We start from the raw sequence: 27,983 nt of genomic DNA on the forward strand, positions 1-27,983 counted from the left end.
ATAATAATAATAATAATAATAATAATACCACTAATATGTAATAAATATATTTAGATAATAAATAAATTATATATTTTATACGCATTCATATTGTTTTTGGTGAAACTCGAAGGGGGGGAGGAGCCAAAACAAAGAGGTGGAGAGAATGAGGTATGATTTCCTTCAATCTGATTGGTCCATTTCGTGTTCCTGCGGCGCGCACGTGACCCTCACTTTGTCTCCCTCCGCGCACACGCGCGCACACGCACGAGTGTCGCTCTAGTGGTTAAATCAAAACACAACAGCACCGAGTTCTCTCTCTCTCTCCCTCATCCCTTACTTTCTGGTTTCCTCCACGCCATGACGCGGTTGTGCTGAAAGCGCGGCGTTACTGCGCGTCCTCTCCCGTTCCCCCCTCCCCGCCCTATCCATCCCGCGGCGGCCCGTGTGGAGGACCGGGAGCTGCGGCTGCGCCATGGCGGCCGCGCCGCTAACGAAGCGCTCGGGGACGGAGCCCGCGCGGAGGCGCGCCGCGGACCCCCGCAGGAGGCAGGCGGCGCTTTCGTTCCTCAGCAACATTTCTTTGGACGGGAGGCCCGTGCGCGGGGATTCGCTCTCACTCGGGGAGGAGGACGGCTCCCTGGAGGCGAGGACGACACGCAGCCCGGTCACCGCAGCCGAGGAAGAAGAAGAAGAGGAGGAGGAAGAAGAGGATGAAGAAGAAGAGGAGGAGGATGACGAGGCACGGGTTTCGAGCAGGCGCGCCAGCTTCGTCGTCGGCGCGAGCCCTCCCGCGGACGCGCACCTCTACCACGCGCAGGTCTTCGGCTCGCCTTTCTCCTCCGCGGCCACCACCGCGCGCGGCCGCCTGCACACGTTCACTCAGGGACTTCCGCCCTCCGCGTGCTGCAGGCAGCAGAGTCCGTGCTGCCCCGAGGTAGGAGGAGGAGGAGGTGTTGGAGGACACATCAGCACCTCCGCTTTCGACCTGCACAAGTCCAGGTACACCAATCGGCTCATCGACCTCGTTTTATGACGTAATAATGCTGACACGTGCCCGCGTACACTGCAAAACAGCGTTTTATGACGTAACAATGTTGACACGTGCGCGGTTTGCAAACATGTCAATGCTCCGACCAAGATGTTCACGTGTTTATATATATATATTTTTTTTTATTAGTTACGCATGCCAATATATTTACTCTACTTCTTATTATGGTGGCTCTAGCCCCGCCGCTCTCATTGGCTGTTCAGATTCTCCTGTTTTCTTTAGAAATTCCTCCTTGATTCATAAACACTTGCCCATTTTACCCACAATGCAACTTTCCTGTTAAGTAGTAGGATTTGAAACCTCTCTAGGTGAAAGATGCAGTGGCGCTTTAGTGCTCTGAGCCTGCCGGGCTCTGTTACCTCCTGGTATGTAGGTTCTCATCAAACTTTCATGCTGAAACCACCATCAATACCTTCACCACCATCGCACTCGTCACCTCATACGCCGCTTACTTGAGTCTCTGCCCCAACTACATCCGATAGCTATCTCATGTTCCGGCAACGAACGAGCACCACGTTCGCAGATCCACTGTACGCAGAAAAGTATTTGGACACCTGACTTTTCCAGCCATGTCTGGTTCTTGAACTATGAATTGAACTAGGAGACCCAAACCTGTTCCAGCATGACAATACCCCAGCGCACAAAGCCAGCTCCATGAAGATCTTCTTTACAAAGGATGGAAGATCTTGAGTGGCCTGCTATAGACCTCAAACCCTACAAAACACCTTTGGTATTAATTGGAACGCTGACCACACACACCCCAGTCCTCCTTACCTCACCTCACCTACATCTGATGTCTGACTGAGCACAAATCTCCACAAGCATATTCTAAAATCTAGTGGAACATCTTCCCAGAAGAGTGGAGCTTATTATAATTAGCAAATAGGAACTACATGTGGAATGGGATGTTCCAAAAGCACATACCAATGTTATGGTGAGGTGTCCACAAACGTCTTTCCAGATCAGTGTTTGTGGCAAAAGTGCTGACACTGGAGACTCCTTTAACTATTTCTTCAGGCTGTTCCTCATTCAAAGAGTGCATGCTTTGCTAAATTAGCAGTTCTTCAGCACTATAGCGTGTGTGTGTGTGTGTGTGTGTGTGTGTGTGTGTGTGTGTGTGTGTGTGTGTAAGGAAGTCAGGGTGTTTGAGCTTATCTCTGAGTCCCCAGCTGGAACACTGTTCACAGGCAGGCTACCGGTTTGCCAGCGGGGCATTAAGATTCATGAGACTAAAATGATGGAGGAAGGTGGTGAGGGAATCATGTGATCACCAACATGCTTTAGATGCATATCAGCTTTGAAAAATATCAGCTATAGTACTATAGTCTAATCGATTTTTTCACTCGAGCTTCCAAACAGCTCCAGGAAGTCCGTGATGTTGTTAGATGTTTTTCTGTAGCCGTAAGTCCGTTTTCCTGCAGTCAGCTTTACCTGTTTATATACAAAAAAATTTTTCAGGAACCTCCACGAAGGTCATGTTAGTTAAAGTTTCTGAACATTAACTAACCCTTCGTTCGTGGAGGTTCCTGAAATAATAAAACAAATTTGTACGTATGTCATGTTGTACCTAATAAATACAAATCAGAAATGTTTCCTCAGTACAGTGACGTACGTTGCTGTCGCAGCGGAAAACGCGTTTGTGCGACTGTTTTTATTCCCGCAAGCCAATCACGCCTGGAACTACAAAATAATAACCCGGAACAACTGCTCAGAAAATAGTAACACACGCGATAGTCATCCGTTCAGTCCTAAACGGTTCCAGATGTAATTGTGTGTTATTGTGGTTTTACCGTGAGATATTGTATTGTGTTCTCTCCAGATTCGAATGAATCCTTCGTGTTTTTATTGGAGACTTAAGGAAATTCCTTGGGGGTAGAAATTTAATTAACACAAGGTCAGGTCGATTAGACAGCAGAGCTTGGGGACTTGATGTGTTTTTTAATTTGCACTGTTGATTGAGGCTCCCACATTCCTCCGTTTAACATTCATGCACACACACACACACACACACACACACACACACACACACACACACACACACACACACACACACACACACACATTTCAGCTTTGCTGGACTCCCACAAACTCATTTAGATTCAAACTTGTTTTCGGTCCTTATGAGGACCTCTAACTTATAAGGACCTTCTCCAGAGATTTAAAGCAGCTCGTTAGTGCTACAAATTGATCCTCATGAACTCAGTAACATAAATTAGGCTTCTTCTAGTTGTACATATTTATTTGTTTGTTTATTGTTTGTTTATTTATTTTTGGTTTACAAAATCCCTGGGGACCAGATAAATGTTCTCATTAGATTTACAGTAAGATGGTTAGATTTTTGGTTCTCATTATAATATTAGAACATGCCCAGCAAACACACACACAAGCCCTTTTGCTTTTTACACACACACACACACACACACACACACACACACACACACACACACACACACACACACACACACACACGCACTCTCATCAGCTCTGCTAGACTCCCATTAACTCATTCAGATACACACTAATTGTTTGTCTGTCCTTATGAGGACCTCTAACTTATGAAGACCTTCTACTAAGATTTAAAGCAGCTCATTATTGCTACAGGTCGATCCTCATGAACTCAGTGACCAAAATTGGCTCTTTTTTAGTTGGATTTGTTTGATTATCAATTTGTCCATTATTCTATGTATTTCTGGTTTAGCAATACATTCTTATAAGATTGACAGTAAGATGGTTAGATTTCGGTCCTCATTATGATCCTAAAACATGCCCTAACAAACACACACACACACACACACACACACACACACACTAACCCTCTTACTTTATTTCACACACACAGGAGCAGCTGGTGAAAACAACCACAGGCTCCTGGCTGTAAGGAAGGGCCCAATGCCCAGTTTTTATTCTCCCTCCTTTATACCCCTCCCTCCTTCCTTTTCTACCTTCTTTCCAACCTCCACTTCCTCTCCCAGACTCCCTCCTGCTGCCCGCCCTGCCACTCTTCACCACAGCTTTCAGCCTGGCTGCCAAGAATGGCTTTGTAAAGGAAACACTCAGCAAACGAGTCACTGTGTGTTTGAAGACGTTTAAGGGTCTGACACACACACACACACACACACACACACACACACACATACACACACACGAAAGCACGCTTCAGGCTTTAATATCTGTGGCTGTGTTCAGGTCAGCTGAGGTTCGTCTCTGCGTCAGTGGTTTTGCAGCTACTGAGCACAGCACAACCCTTCACCCTTCACCACTCGGCGTTGTGTAACTCACCGCTATCTGCCCTGTCCAGATCCACCCCGAGCCACGCCCTACAATTAGTGCTACACTTTCATGCAGTCTAAAAGCTTAATAAACGTGATGTTTGTAGCTGCAGAAGACGGCGATGAAGATCTGCCAAAAACCCAACACTGCCCAGACTTTGTTCAGGCAGGCGCATCAAATGAGGATTTATTGGATTTAATCAGGCTGAAACATGAAAGCCGATATGTAGAGTTTAGTCCAAAATTCGAAAAGACTCAAAGTGCTTGTTTTATTTCACGTTCTTTTTAAAATCGGTATTAATAATTTATCAATTATTTTCTATTACTTTGTAATAATCCGCGTGAAACACGGCTTGAGGGGAAAAGTTGAATCCTGAGAGTTTCTCGGTATTTGGGGCACTTCTGCTTCCATGGATTTAACAAGTCTGTGCGAATGCTGACATCAGATTCAGAACATCCGAGCGAAGTCTGAACACATGCTTCAGCGAGAGACATGAAACTCGAGAGAGTGAATCAACGCTGCTTCTATTTTCATAAAAGTGACCTAGAAATATTTACTGAATTTTTTCGAATACTTTTCCTTTCCAAATAAATGAAGGTTATTATTAAGACCTGACTACATCTGGATTATATCTGGAATGGGATGTTCTTCAGGGATGGATTACGGCGAATACATTTGGCTGAAAGGGTTGTTCAAATTGCACTTTACTCCGAGTAAGATCCCAAACCAGATCCTAAATTGGATCCCAAACCGGATCCCACATCACATTCAAAATCAGATCCCAAATCAGAAGCCACATCAGATCACACAAATTGGATCGCAAACCAGATCCCAACAATCCAACATCAGAACCAGATCCCACATCAGATCGCAGGTCCCATATCAGATCACAAATCATTTCTCAAACCAGATCTCGCATCAGATCCCAAATCAGGTTTAGCATCATGTTTTCCATTGTTAAGTTACACTGTTTGGAGCAACATATGCCTCATATCACGTGCTTTGTACCGTCACAGAAAACCTCTTCCACAGACCCAGAGGCCACGCCCCCCTCTGCTGATACATTTTCCGTGATTGCGCACACTATATTTCCAAAAGTATTGGGTCACCTGACCTTTCCTGCTATATGTGCTTATTTTTCAAACTGCTACCCCAAAGTTGGAGGCACTCAATTGTCTATAAATGCACTCTAATACAATTTTCACTTGAACTTGGAAACCCAAAACCTGTTCCAGCATGGCAATGCCCTTGTGCACAAAGTGAGCTCCTTGAAGATCTGGTTTACATGCTTTGGAGAGGAAGATCTTGCTGCTATAGAGCTCTGAACTCATCCCTACTGAACACCTTTGGAATGAATTGGAATGCTGACTGCACCCCAGGTCTCCTCACCTACATAACACCCTTGTGGCTGATGAACACACGTATCCACAAACACACTCCAAAATGTAGTTGAACATCTTCCAAGAAGAGTGAAGGGAATTATAAGAGCAAATTGGGACTAAATGTGGAATGCGATGCTCAGAAATCACATACTGTACTTTAACCAGGTGACCCAATACTTTTGGAAATATAGTGTATACAGGCTCCTTCCTGGAGATCAAACTTCACCTCGTTCAGGATCCGTGCTTTAGCTGTTCAACAGCTTTTCTCATGTTTGTTGACATCCTGATGTTGCAAATATGCTAATAAGAAGTCTAATTTAGATTAATTTAGGAATCAAATATCAAGGATTCATTTTTAATTGTAGGGTAAAATATGAGCAGTTTGAACAGGATAACGCAGGATACCATCTTCTCAGGGATTCGAATGACCTGAGGTTTCTCCTTTCTCTCCGTCTCTCCAGGGTTCCATTATGTGTGAAATGTGTACATGAACCATGATTTACAGTATTGGGAATTAGTTCCCTGACCGGGACTCGAACCCGGGCCACGTCGGCGAGAGCGCCGCATCCTAACCACTAGACCACCAGGGAACCATAGTATTGGGAATTATTGAGCTTGATTAATCCCAGTATAAAAGAGGCAAGAAGGGGGTTAGTATGTCCCTGGGTTTGGATCAGTTAGGACACTGTAACCCCTGATTCCTATCTTTTATTACGAATAAAACCACTCTTCAGTTTCTGTGATGTCATCAGAGTGCGATATGTGAGGAAACTTGCCTACCATCAGATTTTATTTCTTACAAATGGATTCTAATTTGTTTTACTGACTCACGAGCAAATTCGACACACTTGAATTGAAATATAAACCCTTCTGTATTTAAGGTTGAGGACCAGAAAGCTGGAGAATCAAATCCCATAACTGTTGAAGCCAGAGTTGAGGGGCGGGGCTTATACAGTCAAAAGTGTTTTAATAGATGAACCTGAGACGAGTGAAGGATGAGGCATAGACAAATTACATTTTTTTTCCTTCTCCTTGGAAGTGATATGCTGTATTATAAGCTTTTATGGTTTGAAAATAATAAATAAAAAAATGTATAAAATAAAAATATATATAAAAATATAAAAATATAAAATAAAATTTATATATATATATATATATATATATATATATATATATATATATATATATATATATATATATATAAATATAAATATATATATATATATATATATATATATATATATATATATATATATATATATATATATAAATAAATAAATATAAAGAAAATAAACTGTAACAATGGAATAACAATATTGGGAAAAATGGAATGGAAATTGCTTTTTTTTTTTTTTTTTATAAAAAAAATGATAAAATAAATACAAAAAAACTCTTGAATAAAAATATTGAAGAATTCATTGCTCCCGGTTAAAAAAAAATATATAAACTGTATAAAATAAAATAGAAAAACAGTTTAGATATGGAATAAAAATATATTTATATAAATATTTATTTATTCTATCTTCAAATAAATATTTTCATAAAAGTATGAAGAAAAAAAACTCCACAAAATACATGTCCATAATGATAGTTCTTTAGAATAAAGTGCAGCTGAAGTAGTAATGTATGAGCGTAATTCAGCGTGTCAAGGTCCAGGCAGGGACATAAACCAGTTCACTCGTTGCCGCATTCCTTCATGCTTCATTGCGCTTAAATCGAGCGCTGCAGTGGGACAGGGCCTTTGTTTTTTTCTTTCTTTTTTTTTTTTTTTTTTGTAGCACATTTCCCTGACATCACCCACATTCCATGAGCATGTTTGACCCTCGTGAAATACAGCAGCACGAAAGCGAGAGCAGATCGAAAAACAAAACCCACTCCACGTATAGATCTTTATAAATAGTTCTTGCGAATGCTTTCAGTGCTTTCAGGAACTCCGTGACGTTCCATCCTGCGGGATTTCCAGAACAATGGCGCCGTGTTTATTAGAAAGGACGAACGAGGAAATTCCATTGTGCAGTAATGCCGAGCTCTCGTTCGGGAGCATGTTTGTGTAGGACCGATCTACTCGTGGTGGTGGTGTGTGTCAGGGAATGAGAAGAGTGGAGTCTAAATGTTGCAGCTACTTGTCTCATTGATTTAGGCATTGAATAAAAGTTTGTGAAAAATCCAATGCCTTAACACCTCTAGTGCTATCACCTGAGCATGGTACTTACGTAATGTTATCTTTACAAAAGCTTGAAGGACTTAAATCCGCTTTAAAGACCTTTTCTGTACAGATATACCTTGATCTTTGCCACTGGTCTGGTCATACAGGGTTTTTAGATTTTAAGTGCATTTGAGTGTAGAGATTTGTGTTGATTGAGCGACAAAGGTGTGAGTAAAGTCAGGTAGTGATGTAGGTGAGGTTAGAAGTCCTGGGCTGCAGTCAGCATTCACATTTGTTCATGTTTATTAGGTTTGAGTTTATAGCTCACTAGCAGGCCACTTAAGATCTTCTGAACACTTCCAACCCATGCAAAAGCAGATCTCCATGGAGTTGCATTTGTGCACAGGGGCATCATCCTAAACAAGTGTGTGCCTCCATGTTTGTGGTAACAGTTTGGGGAGGAACCACACATGGGTGGAAAAGTCCCAATACTTTTGTCGTTATAGTGCATATGGCGAATGTTAACGTATTCAAAAAGCGCTAATAATGTAAAAAAAAACAAAAAACAGCTGTAGCGACTGTTGATTGTAGTTACACTGATTAGGCATAAGATTATGACCACCTTCCTAATATAGTGTTGGTCCCCTTTTGCTGCTAAAACACTCCAGAGCAGTAACATCATGAACTTCTTCAGCAGTTTGAGCTACAGGAGCTCGTCTGTCGGATCGGAACCACACGGACCAGCCTTCGCTCCTCACCTGCATCAAAGAGCCTTCGGCCGCATGTGACCCTGTCGCCGGTTCACCACTGTTCCTTCCTTGGAGCACTTTTGATAGACACTAACCACTGCAGACCAGGAACATCCCACAAGAGCTGCAGTTTTGGAGACGCTCTGACCCAGACGTCTAGACGTCACAATTTGTCAAACAAACTTAAATCCACGCTTGCCCATTTTTCCTGCTTCTTACACGTCAACTTTGAGGACAAAATGTTCACTTGCTGCCTAATAAATAAATCCACCCACTAACAGGTGCCATGATGAAGAGATAATCGGTGTTCTTCACTTTACCACTCATAATGTTATAAAGTGATGTTATGATGTTATGGCTGATCGGTGTGTATGAAATTAACCAACACCTTCAGCACGGTGGTGTTTATCAGACGTCGCTGTTTATAAATGATACTCACGTCTCTACATTTTGGAAAGCACCGTTTCTCCTTGTCATAAAGCCTATTCTTATTCAATGTCATGTTCTCGGAGCTTCAGTAGAAGACTCCTAAAGGCAGTGGCATTCTCAGGGTCCTTAGACCGCTAGTTACCTCAGTGTATGGGGAGAAGCCATGTTAAGCTGGAGACGTTGTTCACAATCGGTGCTGCAAACCATTGTTTTCTCCCGGCTGCACAAAACACGTTTTACCTGTTTATTATTAAACTAAAGAACGATTCTTGCTGGAAGAGCCGGAACAAAGTCCTGTTTAATGTTTAGAAAAATTCGAGACGATTCGAAGGGCCGATGGTTTCCTTGTGTTTTGGTCTGATGAATAAACTGAATAGATTTTCCCCTCCTTGCTTTTGTAAAAACTTTTTTTATGTAGTTTTAACCACACGTTTGGTTTCATTCGAAGGCTTGTTTTTTGGACCTGCATGGTCCCAGTAGGAGCACCATAACCTGCTTTCTCTTCCAGGAGAGTGAAAGTTTCCCAGCGTGACATCTCTGAGATGAACGATAAATGTGAGGATATAAAGACGGGTGTTGCGTAAAGGCTTATCAGTGATCTTAAGTGCAGTAAAGTTTACAAGTTAGAACGGTCCCTGTATAAAGAGGTCACCAGACCACCAAACATGGGGCCAGACACATATGGATTTCGGAATAATACTTCACATCACGCTGTAGTCTTCCTCTTCCAGAAACACCTACCATATACTGTGTAATGTTTCAGAAGGTGGACAGGGATCTGATGGTTACCACAGAAATAGAATCCTGTTTCTATGGAAGTGACGAGCGCATCGTGATGGTTTCATACGCACGGTTGCTGAATGATGGAGGATTCTTAGTTGTTCTTTCTCAAGCCTTATTAATCAACCTTTTACTCGTCAGATGATCAGGAAATGATTGTTGCGTGAGTGTGTGGTGATTTTCCTCCATTGGGAATGCAATGATAAACTGGCTTCTCCCCCTTTTGCTGAACAGACCCCTTCAATTTGTTAGACTGACTCCTTTTATTTGTGGTCAACTGTCTCCTCCCCTTTGTGCTGAGCTGACCCCTTTGATTTGTGGTAAACAATCCCCTGTGGTAAACAAAGCCCCTTTAATTTTTGTTAGACTGACTCCTTCCATTTGTGTAATTATACCCATTTTAATATTTGTGTTAGACTGACTTCCTTCCCTTTGTGTTCAATTGGCCTGTTCAATTTGTCAGATTGGCCCCTCCCCTTTTTGCCGAACAGACCTCTTATATTTACGTTAAACTGTCTCCTCCCATTTGTGTTAAACTGGCTCCACCCCTTACATTTGTTTTAGTGTTCCCTCCCATTTGTGTCAAATGGGCTCCTTCTCTTTTTGCTTTTACAGACCCCTTACACTTGTGTTAATCTGGCTCCTCCCATTTGTGTTAAACTGACTTTGTATTAGACGAACTCCTTCCATTTGTGTTGAATATATATGCTGTTTTACATTCACTGGGTCACAGTACATCTTCCATTCTGGTTTATTCGGGTTTAATCTCTGTGTAGAAACATTTTAATGGCTGATCAATTAGCTTTGTGCAGAACCTCGCTAACTGTGTTTGGAAGCTCACACACTCGTCTTGCTGTTCTCAGGCGGAGGCTAATTTCCCAGCGTTCCTCACTCGAAACTCTGGAAGACATTGAGGAGAACGCTCCTCTTCGCAGGTACGGAGAATTTCACTGCACACACACTTTTTGTCTTTTGTTTTATCTGCTCCAACAAGTAGAACTAGACAATATATCATACTTATATCAGGGTGATATCAACAATAATTTATATTATTCTTTATTTAATTTTTGTCGTGCTAATCTAAAGCGACTATTTACACAAAACACATCAACAGCTTTCTGTCTAATGTTTTGGCTGTGCAGTGTAACTACATACACAAAAGATTGTGGACACCTGACCATAATTCCACATTTAGTTTGCTGGTTTAATGACCTCCCACTATTCTGGGAAGATGTTCCACTAGATTTTGGAGTGTCTTTCAAGAAAAGGGAAAATTTCATGCTACAGCAGCCATTTACCTCCAACTTTGGGGTAACAGTTTGGAGGAGAACCACATATCACAAAAAAAAAGCTGGGTGTCCCAATACTTTTTGTCCATGTACGTATTCTCGGAAGGAAATTGAACCTCCTACAAGAGACAGATAACATTATACACTAAAGCTTCTACACTCTTTCCCTTTTCCCTCAGATGCCGGACCTTATCAGGTTCACCTCGACCAAAGAGCTTCAAGAAGGTCCACTTTATCAAGAACATGAGGCAACACGACATCCACAACGGAAGGTACATACACACACCACACAGCTTTTCAGTAAGTTCCTGTGAATGTTGAAACTTCTGGATTTAGGATCCTCAAGAGTCTAATTCCTGGCATGCAGCCGGCTTTGAGGTTCTCCATTTCCATATGATTTAGAGCTTCATACTTTGCTTATGTTATGTTGAAGTTAAATAACGAGGGGTAACGTGACTGATCAGTGGTCACAGTTTAAAGGTGCGGATCAGAAATGGTGCAAGTTTACATTTCAGGACTGTTGAACCACAGGTGTCTGATCCATAACTGTACTGTATCTCAACTCGCTTTAGATGGAATAAATCCTGTAATCATCCATGGAATGAACATAGCAAAAAAACGCCTGCGTTTGTTTCGTAGAAAATTTTACCATTCCAGTATAACGATGTCACACAATTAAAATTCTGTTTAGGTTCCCGACTTTTCTTTCACCGTTTTCCCTTCAGTAGATTTGCTGCACTCCAGGTTTGTGTATGAGATTTGTGTATTAAAACTTTATAGCAAATGAGGAGAAAGACAGTGGTGCGATTTACAAACGAGTGCCAAATACAAATGATAGCAGGTTTTTGATTTCGTTTGCATTGAGAATGTAAAAAGTGAGAGGAAATACGCATTCAGACACTTGTTTGTGTTTACATATACAAATATATGTTTGAGTTTTTTATTTTTTTTTTAGTACAAATATTAAAAAATGTTCCAGATGTAAATGGTGCAAAAACATTTAATCTGGCCACATCATTAAAAACCAAATAAAATTAAATAAAAAAAAAAATGGTTTTGGGATGTTTGGATCACACAATCATGGTCATCTTTAACAGACTCATCCACCTTGACTTCGAAAGTGTGTTAAAAAGATCTTCTACCTTCTCTATGAAGAGCTTTAAGAAACTGTCTGGTTTCACTGCAAAGAGCTTCAAGATGCTGCTTCCCTTTAATCATGGAGAGCTTTATGATGTCCTTCAACATTCACCATGAATAGCTTAAAGATCTTCCACCTTCGCCATGAAGCGCTTAAAGAAACACTTTCACTTTCATGAAGTTCTTTTAGAAGCTGTTTCTCCTTTTTCATAAAGAGCTTCAGAGAGATTTTGCATCCTCGCCATGAAGAGCTTGAGGAAGCTTTTACACCCTCACCATGAAGAGCTTTAATAAGTTGTCCAACCTTCACCACAGAGAGTTTTATAAAGCTGTAAAACCTTCATGCTGAACAGCTTTAGGAAGCTGTCCAGCCTTCACCACAAATAGCTTGAAGATTTCCTTCCACCTTCACCATGAGGAGCTTTAACATCTCCTTCACCATCACTTGCCTAAAGTATTAAATAATATTTGAAAGATAAAATATACAGAATCATAGGGGTCCCTTAAGAAGACTCGCAGGATAACCTGAAAGCAGCAGGAACAACAGTTACACAGAGAACAACAAACAACAAGCAACAACATGATTATCTTTGTTCGAACATCTCACCTGAGACACGGAAACATGGCTAACATCTACACGTGATCATTTAGACAATTTACAATTCTTTCACTTAAAAATAAAGAACACAAACGTGTCTGAAAACATTGTTTCTTCTCACTGTATAAGAATCTAGCACTTTGTCAGTTTATAAAACGTTTATGAGGCATCATTACCAACGTTCTCGGAAAGATTTTTGGATAGCGGGTTTGATATGACTTCAGTGATGTACGTGTAGCATCAGGCTTTACTATAAACGCTGTTGCACGTGTTGTCGATATTTTTCTCCTCAAGAATTTATGCATGATTTTTTATTTTTTTTTCCATTTGATCTTACAATTCAGTATTTTAACACACACACACACACACACACACACACACACACAAACACACACAATTCTTGTATACACTAAATGGACTAATGTTTTTGGACACCTGACTATAAGATTTGTTTGTGAACATTCCATTCCACATTTAGTCTTCATTTGTTGTTATAATAAACTCCACTCTTCCGGGAAGATGTTCCACTAGATTTTGTGGAGATTCAATCAACCATAAAGGTGTTAGTAAAGTCAGGTACTGATGTAGGTGCTGTCAGGGTTCACATTCATCCCAAATAGGGTTTGGGCTCTATAGCAGGCCACTCAAGATCTTCTACACACTTCCAGCCCATGCAAAGCAGATCTTCGTGGAGTGGCTTTGTGCACAGGGGCATCGTCATGCTGGAACACGTTTAATTCTCCTAGTTCGAGTGAAGGGAAAATTTCAAGCAGTACCCAAAGATGTTCTATACGATTGTGTGCCTCCAAGTTTGTGGGAACAGTTTGGGGAAGAACCAAATATGGCTGGAAATGTCAGGTGTCCCAATGTCCATGTAGTGTACATTTCTAATATATGGCTCCATTTTCTGATCTGTTTCTCAGCATAGTTCACTGAATTAGTTGATTTATTATTTTTTGTCTTTATAGGATAGTCCTTATCAGTGGCAGAAGATCCTTCTATAGTGTATTTTCTGTCCTGCCCTATCGAGATTGTAGCCAAACAGGGTATGTATTCTTCAGCATGTAAACCTTTTACTTCATCACGCCTTTCTCGCTGCTTTTTTCATTTATTTTCGGCACTTGCTCCTAATTTGACTTCACAAACTGACACATGAATTGTGTTTTTCTTCTTGTTTGGAGATGAAGCAACTAGCATGTAGCATTATTAGCTGACCGGTTAACCCTAAACAAAATGTCCTTCAAAACATTTAGAGCAATTCAAATTCTTCTCCTCAGCGCATTTCTGTGAGGGAAAAATCCAGAAAATTAGCAATCTGGCGCATAGACTAGCAACCATATCTTAATGCAATCAACATGTAGCAATTAGCTACAAAAGTTTACTGACTTTTACTCTACTGAAAAATCTTCACGCAAAACAATTTCATTGTTATATACAGAACTGTTGAAGCTAGCAATGTGGCTAATTTTCACACTCTTGCTTAATTGTTTAAGTAAAACTCCTATGAAAGTTTTTTTTTTTTTTTTTTTCTCTTTTTTAATCATTTTTTTTGTGAGGAAACAAGTCAGATTTTTGGGGGGGGTCCAGGAAATGTCCAAGAAATTTTTTGTATAAAGGCTGCTAGCGTAAGTTATTGGAGCATGATGCATTGCTAGCTGGCTGTTTACTGAAAACATTGTCAGATTGTAGTACATGACCCTGTTCGGTATGTGTTTTTGGAGAAATATTCACACCAATGTGAATGTGAATTTGGTTTTTTTTGGTAGGATTCTTCCAACCAAGGAGTAAATTTTTTTCACTCAAGTCTGAATTTATTTATTTATTTATTTTTTGTCTTAATTTCTGGAACAAAAATGAAAACCCATATTTTGTCCAACTTTAGTGCTTTACAGCTACAAGGTCAATGCAGATAAAAAGTAATAAGTTTTGATTACTAGCTAAATTTTTCTGAACCATAAATAAAGTTAAATAGAGTAAAAAAAAAAAAAAAGAGAGCTGTGAGGAAGAATCCAGAAAATTAGCAATCTGGCGACTTGTTTGAAGATTGCTAGCAAGTCAAGTCAATATATATTATTTCAATAAGGATGTAGCATTACTGTTTTTAAGGAAAGGAAATAAATAAATCTTTGTCCTACGTTAGTACATGATGTTTTTGTGGTACGTGCCCGTATCTGAAAGTGGTTTTTAAAGAACCTTCACGCTAAACATTAGCATTTGTGTATTTTGGAGAACTCCTGTAGCTAGCAATGTCTAATTCTCAGGCTTTTGCATAATTGTTTAGGCAAAATTCCCATTAGATTTTTTTTTCCCAACACTCATTTCCTCTGTTCTGCTTTTCCTCTGTTTATTTTTACTTTCCTGCATGATTACGTGGAAAACACACGCTTTGTTCATCACGTCTAACGCTAACATGGTTGAAAAGTTCAAAACGGAAGCTTATGACTAAACGATGAAGCTCTTATTCTGCTGCTTCACTTTGCTGCTTAGACCTGTTTATTTATGAATATTTTAGTCGCATTCATACATTTTTTATTTTTTATTTATTCATTTGTTTATTTATTTTGCTGCTGCAGTGCGAGCAACGCTTATTGACGCGAAACACAGCGTCGTGGTCACAGCTGGCATCATTCACAACTTACAATGCAAACAGTTTTATATGCTTTTTTTCTTTTTTCTTTTTAAAACAAATCTAATACCGATTGAGTTGTTAATCCACCTCGGGCAAAACCTTGGCGCAGACTCCAGACTGCGAGATTTTTTTTCCCTCCTATTTAAACAATAGCAGCTTCGAGGCATATGAGCTCACAGAGTTATTATTGTCTCACGACTGGGTTATGACCTTGAGAATAAAGCGAGCATGTTAATGATTATTGGTTGGGGGGGGAATAAAAAACGCCGATCAACAGTTTAGCATAATACTGAAGACATGCCACAGTAAGTGTAGTCAAGCTGGCGAAAAAGTATGGAAAACCAAGTTTTTTCACGTTTTTGAGAGTCACTTTTTACTTTTGTTTCTATGCATCAACACAGGAATTGGACAGTGAATGACAGCGAGAAAGTTCTGTGGACAGACATTTTTGGCTCTAACAGAAGAACTTATGTAAGGCACAGAACAAGAGAGAAGTTAGAGGAGATGTTAGCTTGTGGTAGCAATGTTGGTTCACTATTCCTTTCAGTATTCTCCAACCTTCCCTGCTCCAAACAACCCCAAACCGTTAACCTCCATGTGGGTGTGAGGGAGTCTGGAAACATCTTCTCTACTTTTCCATGCCATCAAAATACATTTTGGTTTGGTGAAATGGTACATTTCAAATTCGTATATCTTCTAAATGTTTCTTTTGTCCTTGTTTAGGAGCAGAGTCGCCTACAGATAACCTTAAAGCTGAATTCAGTGGTGGACTGTAATGAAGTAAATGTATTACTGTGTTACTGTAATTAAGTGTCTTTTTCACATATCTGCACCTGACTTTTTTTTTTTTTACTTCTACATTTCAGAGTCAAACATCTACTTTTTACTGAACTACATTTTGCGTAAATCAGACGTTCCTTTTTATTTATGAGGATAAAAACGTAACCGGCCAAACACGCAGCAATCCACCAATCAGGGTCGAGCGCACGCTCTGTTTTGAACTCGTTTTGATCACCAACATACAGTTCAGCATCAGTTCAACAGCAAGCAGAACATTTAGAGAGGAATAAACGATGAAGAAACTCCAGACTCAAACTCACCACAACACTTGGAACCAAATTTACACGATTGAATTTTTATTTAGTTAAAAAGAAGGTTTTGGGTTCATGATAATTGTAATATAAATATCATAAGTGACTAATATCATTCGATTCATAGATTGAGTCACATTTAAGTCTTTTCACATTAACTGAGTTGATAAAGTAAAAAGTCTTGTGATAAAAATGATAATAGGAACATTTTAGCCGTAATAAATCATAGTACCTTCCCGTGGGCTCACCACCTGCAGGAGGGACCGTAAGGGACGGTGCTATGAGGATTGGGCGGCAGTCGGAGGCGGGGGCCTGCTTAGACTGCTACCCCCGCGACCCGAATTACGGATAAGCAGGAGAAAATGAATGAATGAATGAATAAATCATAGTACAGTGGAACCCCAGTGTACGAATGCCTTGATGTACGAGGAAATCGGTGTACAAGCGGTTTTACTAGTATAAATATTTGTCAGAGTACGAGCATAGGGGAACACGAGCGGTTTTCAGGAACAAATTAATCTCATACACCGACGTTCCACCCGTACTTTGGATACTTAAGTACATATAAAGGCAAATAATTTTGTACTTTTACTTAAGTGAAGGTTTAAAGGAAGCAATTTTACTTTTAATGGAGTCCGATTTTATCTGTACTGTAACTCAACCACTACTTCATCCACAACTGTCTGATATATTAATACTGAAGGCAACAGAGCTTCGATCCTGACTTCATGTGGTAGCTGCTAAAAATGTCAGTTTAAAAATAACACCCTGGCAACCGAGGTACCGTCCTACAGAAAATGATGAATGATGTAAGATCAATCGGAAAGGGTGTTTTTAAAGGCGATGCCAACCGAAGCTCGTTTCCTTGCTCAGTTCGATCTGGTGCGTCTGAAACACTCCTCACATGATGCTTTCTTAATGTGTCTAAAATGTCCAAAAATGCTGACAACCGAGTGCATTGTCATGACAACAATGACTGGCATTAAACACACACTTGTATACTCCCCAACACACACACACACATTGGATCTGGAAGCTGTAGCTGTTTGGCTTGTGCTGTAGTAATCCGTTCTGCTCCCTCCTGTTCGTCTGATTGATTTTGGCACAGGGAGTTGACCGAAGTATTGGTCCGCTCTCCAGAGACCCTGATGGTTGTATCCAGATCGGTTACATCAGACACGGAGCACACACGGTCCTGTTTTTCATTTTGGATAGGAAGTGTATAGCACTTGTTTTCTCGCTATCTTGTCTCGCTACGTCGCTGTCTAAGCTTCCAGCAAATACATCTGGTTTTTTTTGTTTGTTTTTTTTAACAGCTTTCGAGCAGCTGTGTTGCTTTTCTTTGGATGCTTGGTGGCAATTTTTTTTTTTTAATCACTCCATAGATCAAAAAACAGTTCGGCCTTATAAAATGTACACAATGTTTGGTGAGCCTAGCAAAGCCGTTCAGCCATGTCGAATTAGTTTTCTACCTGATGAGAAACGAGAGTCACTTTCATACTGTATGTTATACAACAATTTTGCATGAAAAAATAACATAGGAAGCACATTTTCAACTGTATTTTTAAGGAACAAAAATGTATAATTAGACCTCAAAAAGGTGGAGTTGGGACTTTTCTGAGCTCCGCAACATCTAAGTGTCGTTAACTTTGTATGTGAATAAAATACGTAAATTGCTTTTATAAATGGTAAAAAACTTTATATCGTGGAGTTGCTTATAGTGGATCGTTTTTTTTTTTTTTTACATTCCAACCAGTCTGATTTTGTTGCATACACCTTATGGTTCCAGCTCAGCCTCTGCTTCTTGCGTCAGTCTGATGACACGCTGACTGTTAGAAACTAAAGCACAACTTCCTCTTGCACCATACAAGCATGTTTTTTTTTTTTTCAGCATTTTTTTATTTATTAATTAATTTATTATTTTTTGCCCCCACAGAGCCAGATTTATACAGGTCTGATTTATATACAGTTTTTTTTATCTCGAGTGCGGTGATATCCAGGGTTTTCCCCCCAAGATCTGTTCATATTTAAGGAAATGCATGAATTCTGTCACCGAGGTGTGAAATGTAACACAGCGGTAAATCAGACTCAACTCGCTCCTGCCGCGCTCGTGAACACAAACACTTGTGAACTAGTAAATTAATCGGTTCCCCTTCAATTGTTTTTATTCACAATCTACAATAAGAAGAAGAATACAATTGCTACAGATAATAATAAATTAATAAAATAAAAATAATCAGCAATAATAATAATTATAAATAAATAATATTGTTAATAATTAGAAGAGATTGACAATAATAATAATAAGAATATTAATTGCTACCAATATAATTATAAAAGCATAATAATAATCATATATAAAATTGCTAATATAATTTTATTAAATTAATGAAATTACTAATTATACTGTTCATATGCAGCTTTTAATCCACATGTTAATGAGTAAATATTTAAATAAGCACTTTCAGGTTCAACTGACAAAATTACAGTAATCTACTTTTGTATGGTGTGAAATAAGCGATTATGGTTTTATCTGCATAATTAATACATAATTAGCCAAAGTATTTACATGTGTGATTTTAAAAATGCTGTCATAATTATTAATTTTATTGATTAATTTCTTTACTTCTCTAAATTAAAAATTATATATATATTTTTTTAAATAATAATATTTATACCGATTATAATTTGCATAATTAATAAAATAAAGAAATTGAAGCGTTAGTTCGAAGCGTATCGTGTAAGAAATAACAAATAATCAGCATGATGAGAATTGTGTGTGTGTGTGTGTGTGTGTGTGTGTGTATCACCCCGACAGAGACGGAGTGAAGATGGAGAGCGGGCGTCAGCGTCACCCCTCAGGCGGCGTCAGCGCCAAAGAGATGGTGATCGGGCTGGAGGGTGTGGAGCTCGGCGCTGACGGCAAGGTGAGGCTGAGGATCAGTGCTGCCGTGTGCTCGCCTGATTCCATTCCCCCTGTTTAATTATTCATTCATTTTCTCCCGCTTATCCGTAATTCGGGTCGCGGGGGCAGCAGTCTAAGCAGGCCCCCGCCTTCAACTGCTGCCCAATCCTCACAGCACCGTCCCTTACGGTCCCTCCTGCAGGTGGTGAGCCCACGGGAAGGCGGCCCCACGTCACTCCGACGTCACGGACCTTGATATTTCCCTCGTAAGGGACCCCCGAAGCATAGAGGGTTAAAGGCCTTGCTCAAGGGCCCAAGAGTGGCAGCTTGGCGATACCGGGGCTTGAACCCCAGACCTTCCGATCGGCAACCCAGCGCCTTAACCGCTGGAGCCACCACTCCCCTCCCTGTTTAATTAAACATCCATATATACCATGATCCTGCAAACCTGAACACATACATATACAGTGCAGTTGAATAGTCTTAGTTTATTAAATACGAATATTTATGATTTGGTTTAGTGTATTATTATTTCAGTAGAAAAATCCTTTTCCGCGAAAATATATTGCATATACTCTATACTCTTCTGGGAAGATGTTACACTCGATTTTGGAGCGTGTTGGATTTGTGCTCGTTCAGCTACAAGTAAGGTCTGGTACTGATGTAGGTGAGGTCACTCCAGATCCTTTACTCACCTATAACCAATGTAAAGCAGATCTTCCTGGAGCTGGCTTTGTGCATGTCATGCTGGAACAGGTTTGGGTCTCCTAGTTCAAGTGATGGGAAAATTTTATTCTACAGAATCCAAAGACCTCCTGTACAATTGTGTGCCTTCAGCTTTGTGGTAAGACTTTGGGGAAGAAGCACGAACGGCTGCAACAGTCAGGTGTCCTGCATGTTTAAACAAAATGGAAAACTTGTAGGTTGTATGCACTCTATTTTTAAGCACACACACACACACACACACACACACACACACACACACACAGTTTCCATAGTGACATTGATGCCTTTTTTGCCTTCCATGTCCCCACAGACTGTGTCCTACATGCAGTTCCTCTACCCCACGAATGTCCTCGGTCGCCGCAACACCATCGATTCCACTTCGTCTTTCTCTCAGTCTCGTAATGCCAGCCATCGGAGCCTCATCCTGGCACGCGCCAACAGCCACCAGAGCAGCCTAGATACGGGTGCGTGCGTGTTGCCAGATCCTCCCTTTTCCCACCTTTTTTTGCCAGCTCATCAATGCTGGTGAACTGGTCCAGGTTCATTCAGCACTTTTGGTTACGCAGGGGTCCCCAAACTTTTTTCTCTGAGGGCCAGATAATTTGAACATATTTAATGGTGGGGGGGCGGGTCTGGGTTAGTGTGTAACACCAAATTACATGGGCAAGAGTATACCAGTATTAATATGTAATATGTGATAAAATGTGATTTTATCATGAATTTAAATCTATTAATTTATAAATGTAAAAAAAAGTATAATTAATACATAAATACAGCACGTGCCGCCCATGATTCGCCTTTAGAGGCCGCTCTTGTAATGGCAGCGGACCGGACACCGGAAAAACTATCTGTATGGATTTTTGCTGATAGTTCCAGCAACCAACTATCTGTGCCTCGATCTCTGTTACTACAGGAAATTTCTGTTTGTAAGTCAACTGTTATCAAATACTGATATGATATGAAAACATTTAAAATGTAATTTCCTAAATATTTTTCTGCCATTGTTCAGAGGGCCATTCCAAATGTGGGGCCATATTTTTGGGACCCCCGCTCTAGAACAGAGATTTTGGATCTTGTCATGAGAAGGACTTCAGTACCTTCTTGTTTTGTCAAATGAACACTGAAAAAAAAGTTTTTGGACAAAAAGAAAGCTTAATTTTTAAAAGGGTAATTTTCCTTATGCATGGAGATTCTTGGGACACCCTGTAACACCCTGTTGGGAATAAAAAAAATAAACATTTCTATTAATAAAATCATCCCTCCATCCCTCCATCCATCCCTGTTCAAGCGATCAAATTCACATTCATAGAAATCTGGAACGTGTTGAAGAACGTGTTGAAGATGTTTGTATATATTCCTGGACATTTTCCTGATGTTTATTTGCTCTCTGTCCTGATCCGCAGGGAACGAAGTTTTAGAGATCAGGGAGTATGACCCCAACCTTCTGGACGACCCTCAGTGGCCATGTGGAAAACATAAACGCGTGCTCATATTTCCTTCCTACATGGTGAGTTTGTGTTTTTTTTTTTATACACTATAACACAAACCTACACTCACGTTCTCACACTGTCCTGCTGTGAAACTTCACACAACTTTAATGCAAAAGCAGCTGTTTAGTAAATTTTAACATTAGAAATTAGTCCCTAAATGTTTTGGCCCTAATGAAAGAGCCAGATGCTGGTGGTGAGGGAAAATCTTCCTGAAGAAACCTTGAGAGGAACCTGACTCAAAAATGAACCCATCCTCATCTGGCTGGCACTGGTCTGGTCTTATAATAACTTCCATTCTTCTGGGAAGATGTTCCACAAGATTTTGTGGAGATTTGTGTTCATTCAGCCACAGGGGTGTTAGTAAAGTCAGGTACTGATGTAGGTGAGAAGGTGAGGAGGTCTGGGGTGCTGTCAGCGTTCACATTCATCCCAAAGGGGTTCAGTAGGGTTGAGAGCTCTATTGCAGGAGATCTTCCTCAGCAACCCATGTGAAGCAGATCTTCATGGAGCTGGCTTTGTGCACAGGGGCATTGTCATGCTGGAACTGGTTTGGGTCTCCTAGTTTAAGCACAATAACATCCTGTACAATTGTGTTCCTCCAAGTTTGTGGTAACAGATTGGGAAATAAGCACATGTGGCTGGAACAGTCCGGTGTTCCAATACTTCTGACATTTAGTGTACTTTAGGATATTCATCTGAAGCCATCATCATGAGCAGCTGAAGAGTCTCTGACATAAGGCATCAGGACATCATGTGGTATCCTGGAAATAAGGATGGAGATATAAACACTGACCAAGCATAACATTATGACCACCTGCTTAATATTGTGTTGGTCCCCCTTTTTCTGACTCGGACCAGCCTTCAATTCTACACGTGCATCAATGAACTTCGACCGCTCACGACCTTGTCACCGGTTCACCACTGTTCCTTCCTTGGAGCACTTTTTAATAGATCCTGACAACTGCAGACCAGGAACATCCCATAAGAGCTGCAGTTTTGGAGACGCTCTGCCCCAGACGTCTAGACGTCCCAATTTGTCAAACTCGCTCAAATCCTTACACTCGCCCATTTTTCCTGCTTCTAACACGTCTTTGAGGACAAAATGTTCTTTCCTTTTCAATTATGTATGTGTGTGTGTATAAATATATATATATATAATTGAAGTCATAAAGCGTAAGGTCGAGATCTTTTCTCTGTAAAAGTGCTACACCTCATTTCTAATTTGATCATACGTGATGCATCAGCTCTACATATTTGCCCGGAGCGAATGTTTCTCCAGGTCTTTGCACTCGGGCGTCTCGGGCCTGTGGGCTCAGGTTACACAAAACGGCACAGAAAGTCCTCGTGCAGGTTTAATTGTTGAGGAAGGAAAAGAATAAAAGACCACCTGGTGCTCCGGGATGGAATTTTGAAGATGCCGTTGAGTCCGGTTTCACTCAAGGGTTCTTCCTTGAGATTTTTTTTTTCTTTTACCAAACTTATTCATTTAAAATGTAAATTTATAGTCTCAGTCTATTCATTTCTTAAAAATTATATTTATATTTATATTTAACTCTTACATGAGCTTAATGAGTTTTTGATGAGAAAATTGATGCATACGAGCGACTACAACTACGGTCAGATTTCTCTGACTCTGGAATTCATCATCTTTCCCTCTCGCAGCGCTGCATGTTATAAGGCTTCGTGTTCCAGCGGAAGCGACTTTCTTTATTGTGTTTACATAAAAGGGTTCATTTCCCCGCTCTGGCTGTGGTTTTGTTTTTTGTGATGAATAGTGCACTTGTGCTTCAACCAAAAAAAAAGTCTTTATTTATTTATTTTTTTGGTGCCTTGCCCTCTTTTCTGCTTCCTACTATTGCTGATTAAGTCGTAGTGTTTTCTGTTGAGAAAATGTTTCTTCGTATATAAAATATATACGGTTATTATTGTTATTCCAAATAAAGGAATTTAGAAAACTTTTGAAATATTGTTATTCAGGAATAAAGTGTTGAATAGAAGAATTTTTTTAGAGAGTATTAATAAAAAAAAAAATAATAATATATATATAGTCTATTTTTATATATATATATTTATATATATAAAAAATACATATTTATATATTTATATTATTTAATACATATATATAATTTATTTTACATGTGTATTTATAAGCATTTAAATAGCTTTGTTTTGTTAAGTACTCTAAATGACTCTTTTCTGAACAATTCAATTGGCACATCCATCTGTTTCTCCACAGCAGACTGTTCTCCAAGCGCTTTCGAGGAAACGTGCACGGCGCCAGGCGCGTTCTCGCAGCCAACGTTTCATAAACTGTGGCCGCTGATGTTTGAATTTACGCTGTTTGCGTAGCAAACTTCTACGGATGATCAATTTTAAGCTGCGTTTTAGCAATAGCGCCCTCTTGAGCCACAAAATACGATGGTCAAAGAATCTGGTGTAACACCAGCGGCGTCTTCGCTGAGCAGATATTTTAAAAGAAAATAAATAGAAAAAAGGAAAAGTCGTGCTCCGAAATCTCGAGCCATTGAGCGTTTGAGAGCGTTAAATGGAAAGCAGGGGTTTTTGTCTCTAAGGAGAAATTACTGCTCGGTTCCTCCGTCCTGAACAACAGCAACTGAGATAAAGCACAAAGCTTGTGTGTGTGTGTGTGTGTGTGTGTGTGTGTGTGTGTGTGTGTGTGTGTGTGTGTGTGTGTGCAAATAATATACTGCATTTCAATAATATATATTTTCAGAGAGAGAGGGAGAACATAGATAGATAGATAGATAGATAGATAGATAGATAGATAGATAGATAGATAGATAGATAGATAGATAGATAGATAGATAGATAGATAGATAGATATGGAACAAATGAATAAGTTGATAGATACACAGATGGGATGGATGGATGGATGATGGAAAGATAGGAAAAAAAAACATTGATGGGTTGATGCACAGATGGGATGGATGGATAGGAAGATAGACAGAAATAAAGGATGGATGGATGGATGGATGGATGGATGGATGGATGGATGAATAACAAATGAATAAGTTAATAGATACACAGATGCACACAAAGGATGGATGGACAGATAGAGAGAAAGGAAAAGAACAAATAGATAGGTTGATAGATACACAGACACTAAAAGGAAGAATGGATTAATGGATGGAAAAACAGTGAAAAAACAACAATTGGAGAATCGGTGTATGTACAAGTGAAGTCAGAGTTAGTCGTTGCCATAGAAACCATGATAAACCGTGGCGTGTTATTGGCGCGCAGCTGTTGGAGAAAATGAATGAATGAATGATTTGAAAAGGCAGTGAGAATGTGTGGATAAAGACTAACATTACTCTAACACTCCTCTGCTTCCACGTGCAGACGACGGTTATCGAGTACGTCAAGCCCTCGGATCTGAAGAAGGACATGAACGAGACGTTTAAGGAGAAGTTCCCTCACATTCGCCTGACGCTGAGCAAAATCAGGAGGTAAAGCCAAACGTGTGGTGGTGTAGTGGGCGTATGAGGCGAGTGTGTGTGTGTGTGTGTGTGTGTGTGTGCGCTGACGGTTGTCTGTTTGTGTGCCGCAGTCTGAAGCGAGAGATCCGGAAGCTGGCTCAGGACGAGTGCGGCTTTGAGGAGCCCACCGTAGCCATGGCCTTTGTGTATTTCGAGAAGCTGGTGTTGCAGGGGAAGCTCAACAAACAGAACCGCAAACTCTGCGCCGGAGCCTGCGTCCTCCTGGCAGCCAAGATCGGTGGAGACCTCAAAAAGCACGAGGTCAAGCTCCTGATCGACGTAAGTGCGCTCGGATTTCAGCCCCGAGGGGTCCGGCGTCTGCCGCGGTCACGGCGAGGCTGAGAGTGAGGTTCCTTCTATTTCAACGATTCGTTTATAATCCGAATGAATCACGAATCATGATTCAACATGATTCTCTAGTGTCTGCAAAAGTTGGGGATTCCCCCACTGCACCCCAAACCTCCTCACCTCACCTTCATCACGACCTCACTTTACTAACACCCTGTGTGGAGGGAATTATAACAGCAAATTAGGACTACATGTGGAATGAGACGTTCGAGAAACACATAATCTCGTGTCTATATACATTTATAATTGAGGGGAAAAAGTTAAAGCACTGATTTCGGAGAGAGAATAAGTAATGCAGGAGCCGTGGGATTACCCTCGTGCCGTCGTCACAGTTTCTCATTTAACGCTCTTCGAGTTCTCGCTTCAGAGTAGCGAGGAATCGCAGGTGTCTCTGAAAAGTATTGGAGTAAAAAGTCATATTACGCATTTAAATGTACTGAAGAAAATGTTTCTCATGATGAAATTTGAAGAAGAAAATTCTCACTCGTATCTACGTATCAAATCTCACACATTATTCATCTTCACATCTTCACGTTCATGATGTTCATGATGACGCTCAGCCCTGGAGGCCTGCTCTATAATAAATAAGCTGATGGTGTTTTTGCTCTGCAGAAACTGGAGGAGAGGTTTCGGGTGAACCGGCGTGAGCTGATCGCCTTCGAGTTCCCCGTGCTGGTGGCTCTGGAGTTCAACCTTCACCTCCCGGAGCACGAAGTCATGCCCCATTACAGACGCCTCCTGCAGAACTCCTAGCAGCAGCTCTTCATCGGGGAACGACGCGCTCATTACTCTCTCTCTCTGAACCCTAGAGAAGCTCTATGCACTCATCCATGAAGGGAGGAAAAATAACACATTTCAGCCAAAGTTTGTGGAAATTCGTTTGCCTGCGCAGGTTTTAATAGACTTGTTTGGTTTGGCTTCATCAGTGGATCTCTCGCTGTTTTCTTCTCACTTCTCGGCCCCGATCCGAAAGTGAAGCCGCTGCATGTCTCGTGCTGTTTATAGCCTTAAAATCAACCTGTGAATGGACAAACGTTTTAAAGATGGCGACGACTGTTTTCTTTTCTTTTCGCTCAGAAGGACCTCGTACGTTTTTTTTTTCTTTTCTACAAAAAGTGCACTTTTTCGGGGAGGGCGGGTTTCCAGGAGGTCAAAGGGCGCTCGTTTCATCTGTAGGTTTTCTGTGAAATTCCTTCTAAGCAGCACTCTAAGCATGTTTAACCATAACCAGTTCCTGTGCAGGAAACAGCGGCAGACGACACGACCCTTCATCACGCTCCTGTTACTCTTTTATCCGTCTCCTGTTTGTTTGTTTGTTTGTTTTTATGACGTAGTGGAGGAGGTGGTGGTGGTGTGACGAGCCGCCATTGCGGTCACTGTCCCCTTGCTCTATGTTAGAGTGGACTCTCGGCACGTTTCTAGTGCTACGCTCGAGGAGGGAAGACGTATACAGAAGGTTCGTGCTGCGAATGAAAAACCAACGGCGATGTGTTTTTCTTTTTTCCCGTCACTCCAGCGCTGTGTATCGAAGACCTACGCAGTATTAACACGGGGGTCCCATTATGAAAGCTAACTTGCACTGGACCAGGAAAAAAACATTTTCTACCATCTTTTACTCGTTCCTTTTTAATCGTTATGCTTGAATCCTTATAGACCAGATGATTGATCAGAATTGTTTTTTTTTGTTTTTTTTTTTGCGTGTGTGATTTGAACACATTTTTCAGACTTTTGTTGAACGACGGAGGGTGAAAAAGGAGTCACAATATTTACTGGATTGTTTTTTTTTTTTTGGTTGTTTTTTTTAAATACATTTTTTAAATGTGTACATTTACAATTTTAGGGTATACGGGACACAAGATTACGCCTCCAATATCATTATATTCGCATGACATTTAAAAAACAAAGCAGCCGAATTCCTGCGAGTGTTAATTCATTTATAATCATTCACCCGTTTTTTTTTTTTTTGTTGTTTTTTTTTTTTTTTAAAGAAAAACATTTTATATTTCCTATTTTACCACCTCGTGAGATTCTTCCCCAAACCTGTTGGTGAAACGGCTGTGAGAATCCATCGTCATCTCTAAGCTAATTAAAGAAGGGGGAAGTCGATCCTGTAGCGTTGGACAAACAAATGTTCAGCAGCTCACGCAAAAGGTGGGCTCTGAAAATCGATCGAGCAATTAATAAACTTCGTTTTTTTTGTTTTTTTTTTAAATATATACCGAATAACCAGCCTCAGGAAAACATATAGAGCTGAAGTACTGCAACACTAACGGGACAAACATTTTTTTTTTTTTAATACATAATACACTTTTTTTTTTAAGAGCGTCTTATATTCCAGGAAATACGGTGCATTAAACACGGTAGCAAAATTCCCAATAAAAAGAGAGAAGTATTTCTATAATCAAATGAAAATGATTGTTAAAAAAAAAAACACTCGTGTAAATATGATGCTTTGCTTGTTAATTAAAATACGGAGGATGAATCATA

General features: G+C 40.4%; 1 protein-coding gene across 2 annotated transcripts; it reads left to right on the top strand.

Moving 5' to 3' along the window:
* cables1 (Cdk5 and Abl enzyme substrate 1) lies at window positions 1-27,983 on the top strand. Of its 2 annotated transcripts, XM_083525133.1 has the most exons (10): window positions 2-981; window positions 10,650-10,721; window positions 11,255-11,347; window positions 13,779-13,856; window positions 19,349-19,457; window positions 20,472-20,625; window positions 21,565-21,668; window positions 25,012-25,118; window positions 25,220-25,427; window positions 26,109-27,983. In XM_083525133.1, the coding sequence occupies exons 1-10, from the start codon at window positions 455-457 to the stop codon at window positions 26,247-26,249; spliced, it is 1,593 nt and encodes a 530-aa protein (XP_083381259.1). In that variant the 5' UTR covers window positions 2-454; the 3' UTR covers window positions 26,250-27,983. The 2 variants fall into 2 exon arrangements, with proteins under 2 accessions (XP_083381260.1, XP_083381259.1); XM_083525134.1 differs by lacking the exon at window positions 13,779-13,856 and having other exon boundaries at window positions 1-981.

Source organism: Silurus aristotelis, assembly GCF_946808225.1.
Source record: "Silurus aristotelis genome assembly, chromosome: 22".
Classification (NCBI taxonomy): Eukaryota; Metazoa; Chordata; class Actinopteri; order Siluriformes; family Siluridae; genus Silurus; species Silurus aristotelis.

What these genes read in the sequence shown, in the direction of transcription:
- cables1 (XM_083525133.1), top strand. Translation starts at nt 455, where the DNA reads ATGGCGGCCGCGCCGCTAACGAAGCGCTCGGGGACGGAGCCCGCGCGG. An exon ending in CACGACATCCACAACGGAAG is followed by an intron (nt 11,348 to 13,778) that starts GTACATACACAC and finishes TTGTCTTTATAG; the next exon opens with GATAGTCCTTATCAGTGGCA. An exon ending in AGGTCAAGCTCCTGATCGAC is followed by an intron (nt 25,428 to 26,108) that starts GTAAGTGCGCTC and finishes TTTGCTCTGCAG; the next exon opens with AAACTGGAGGAGAGGTTTCG.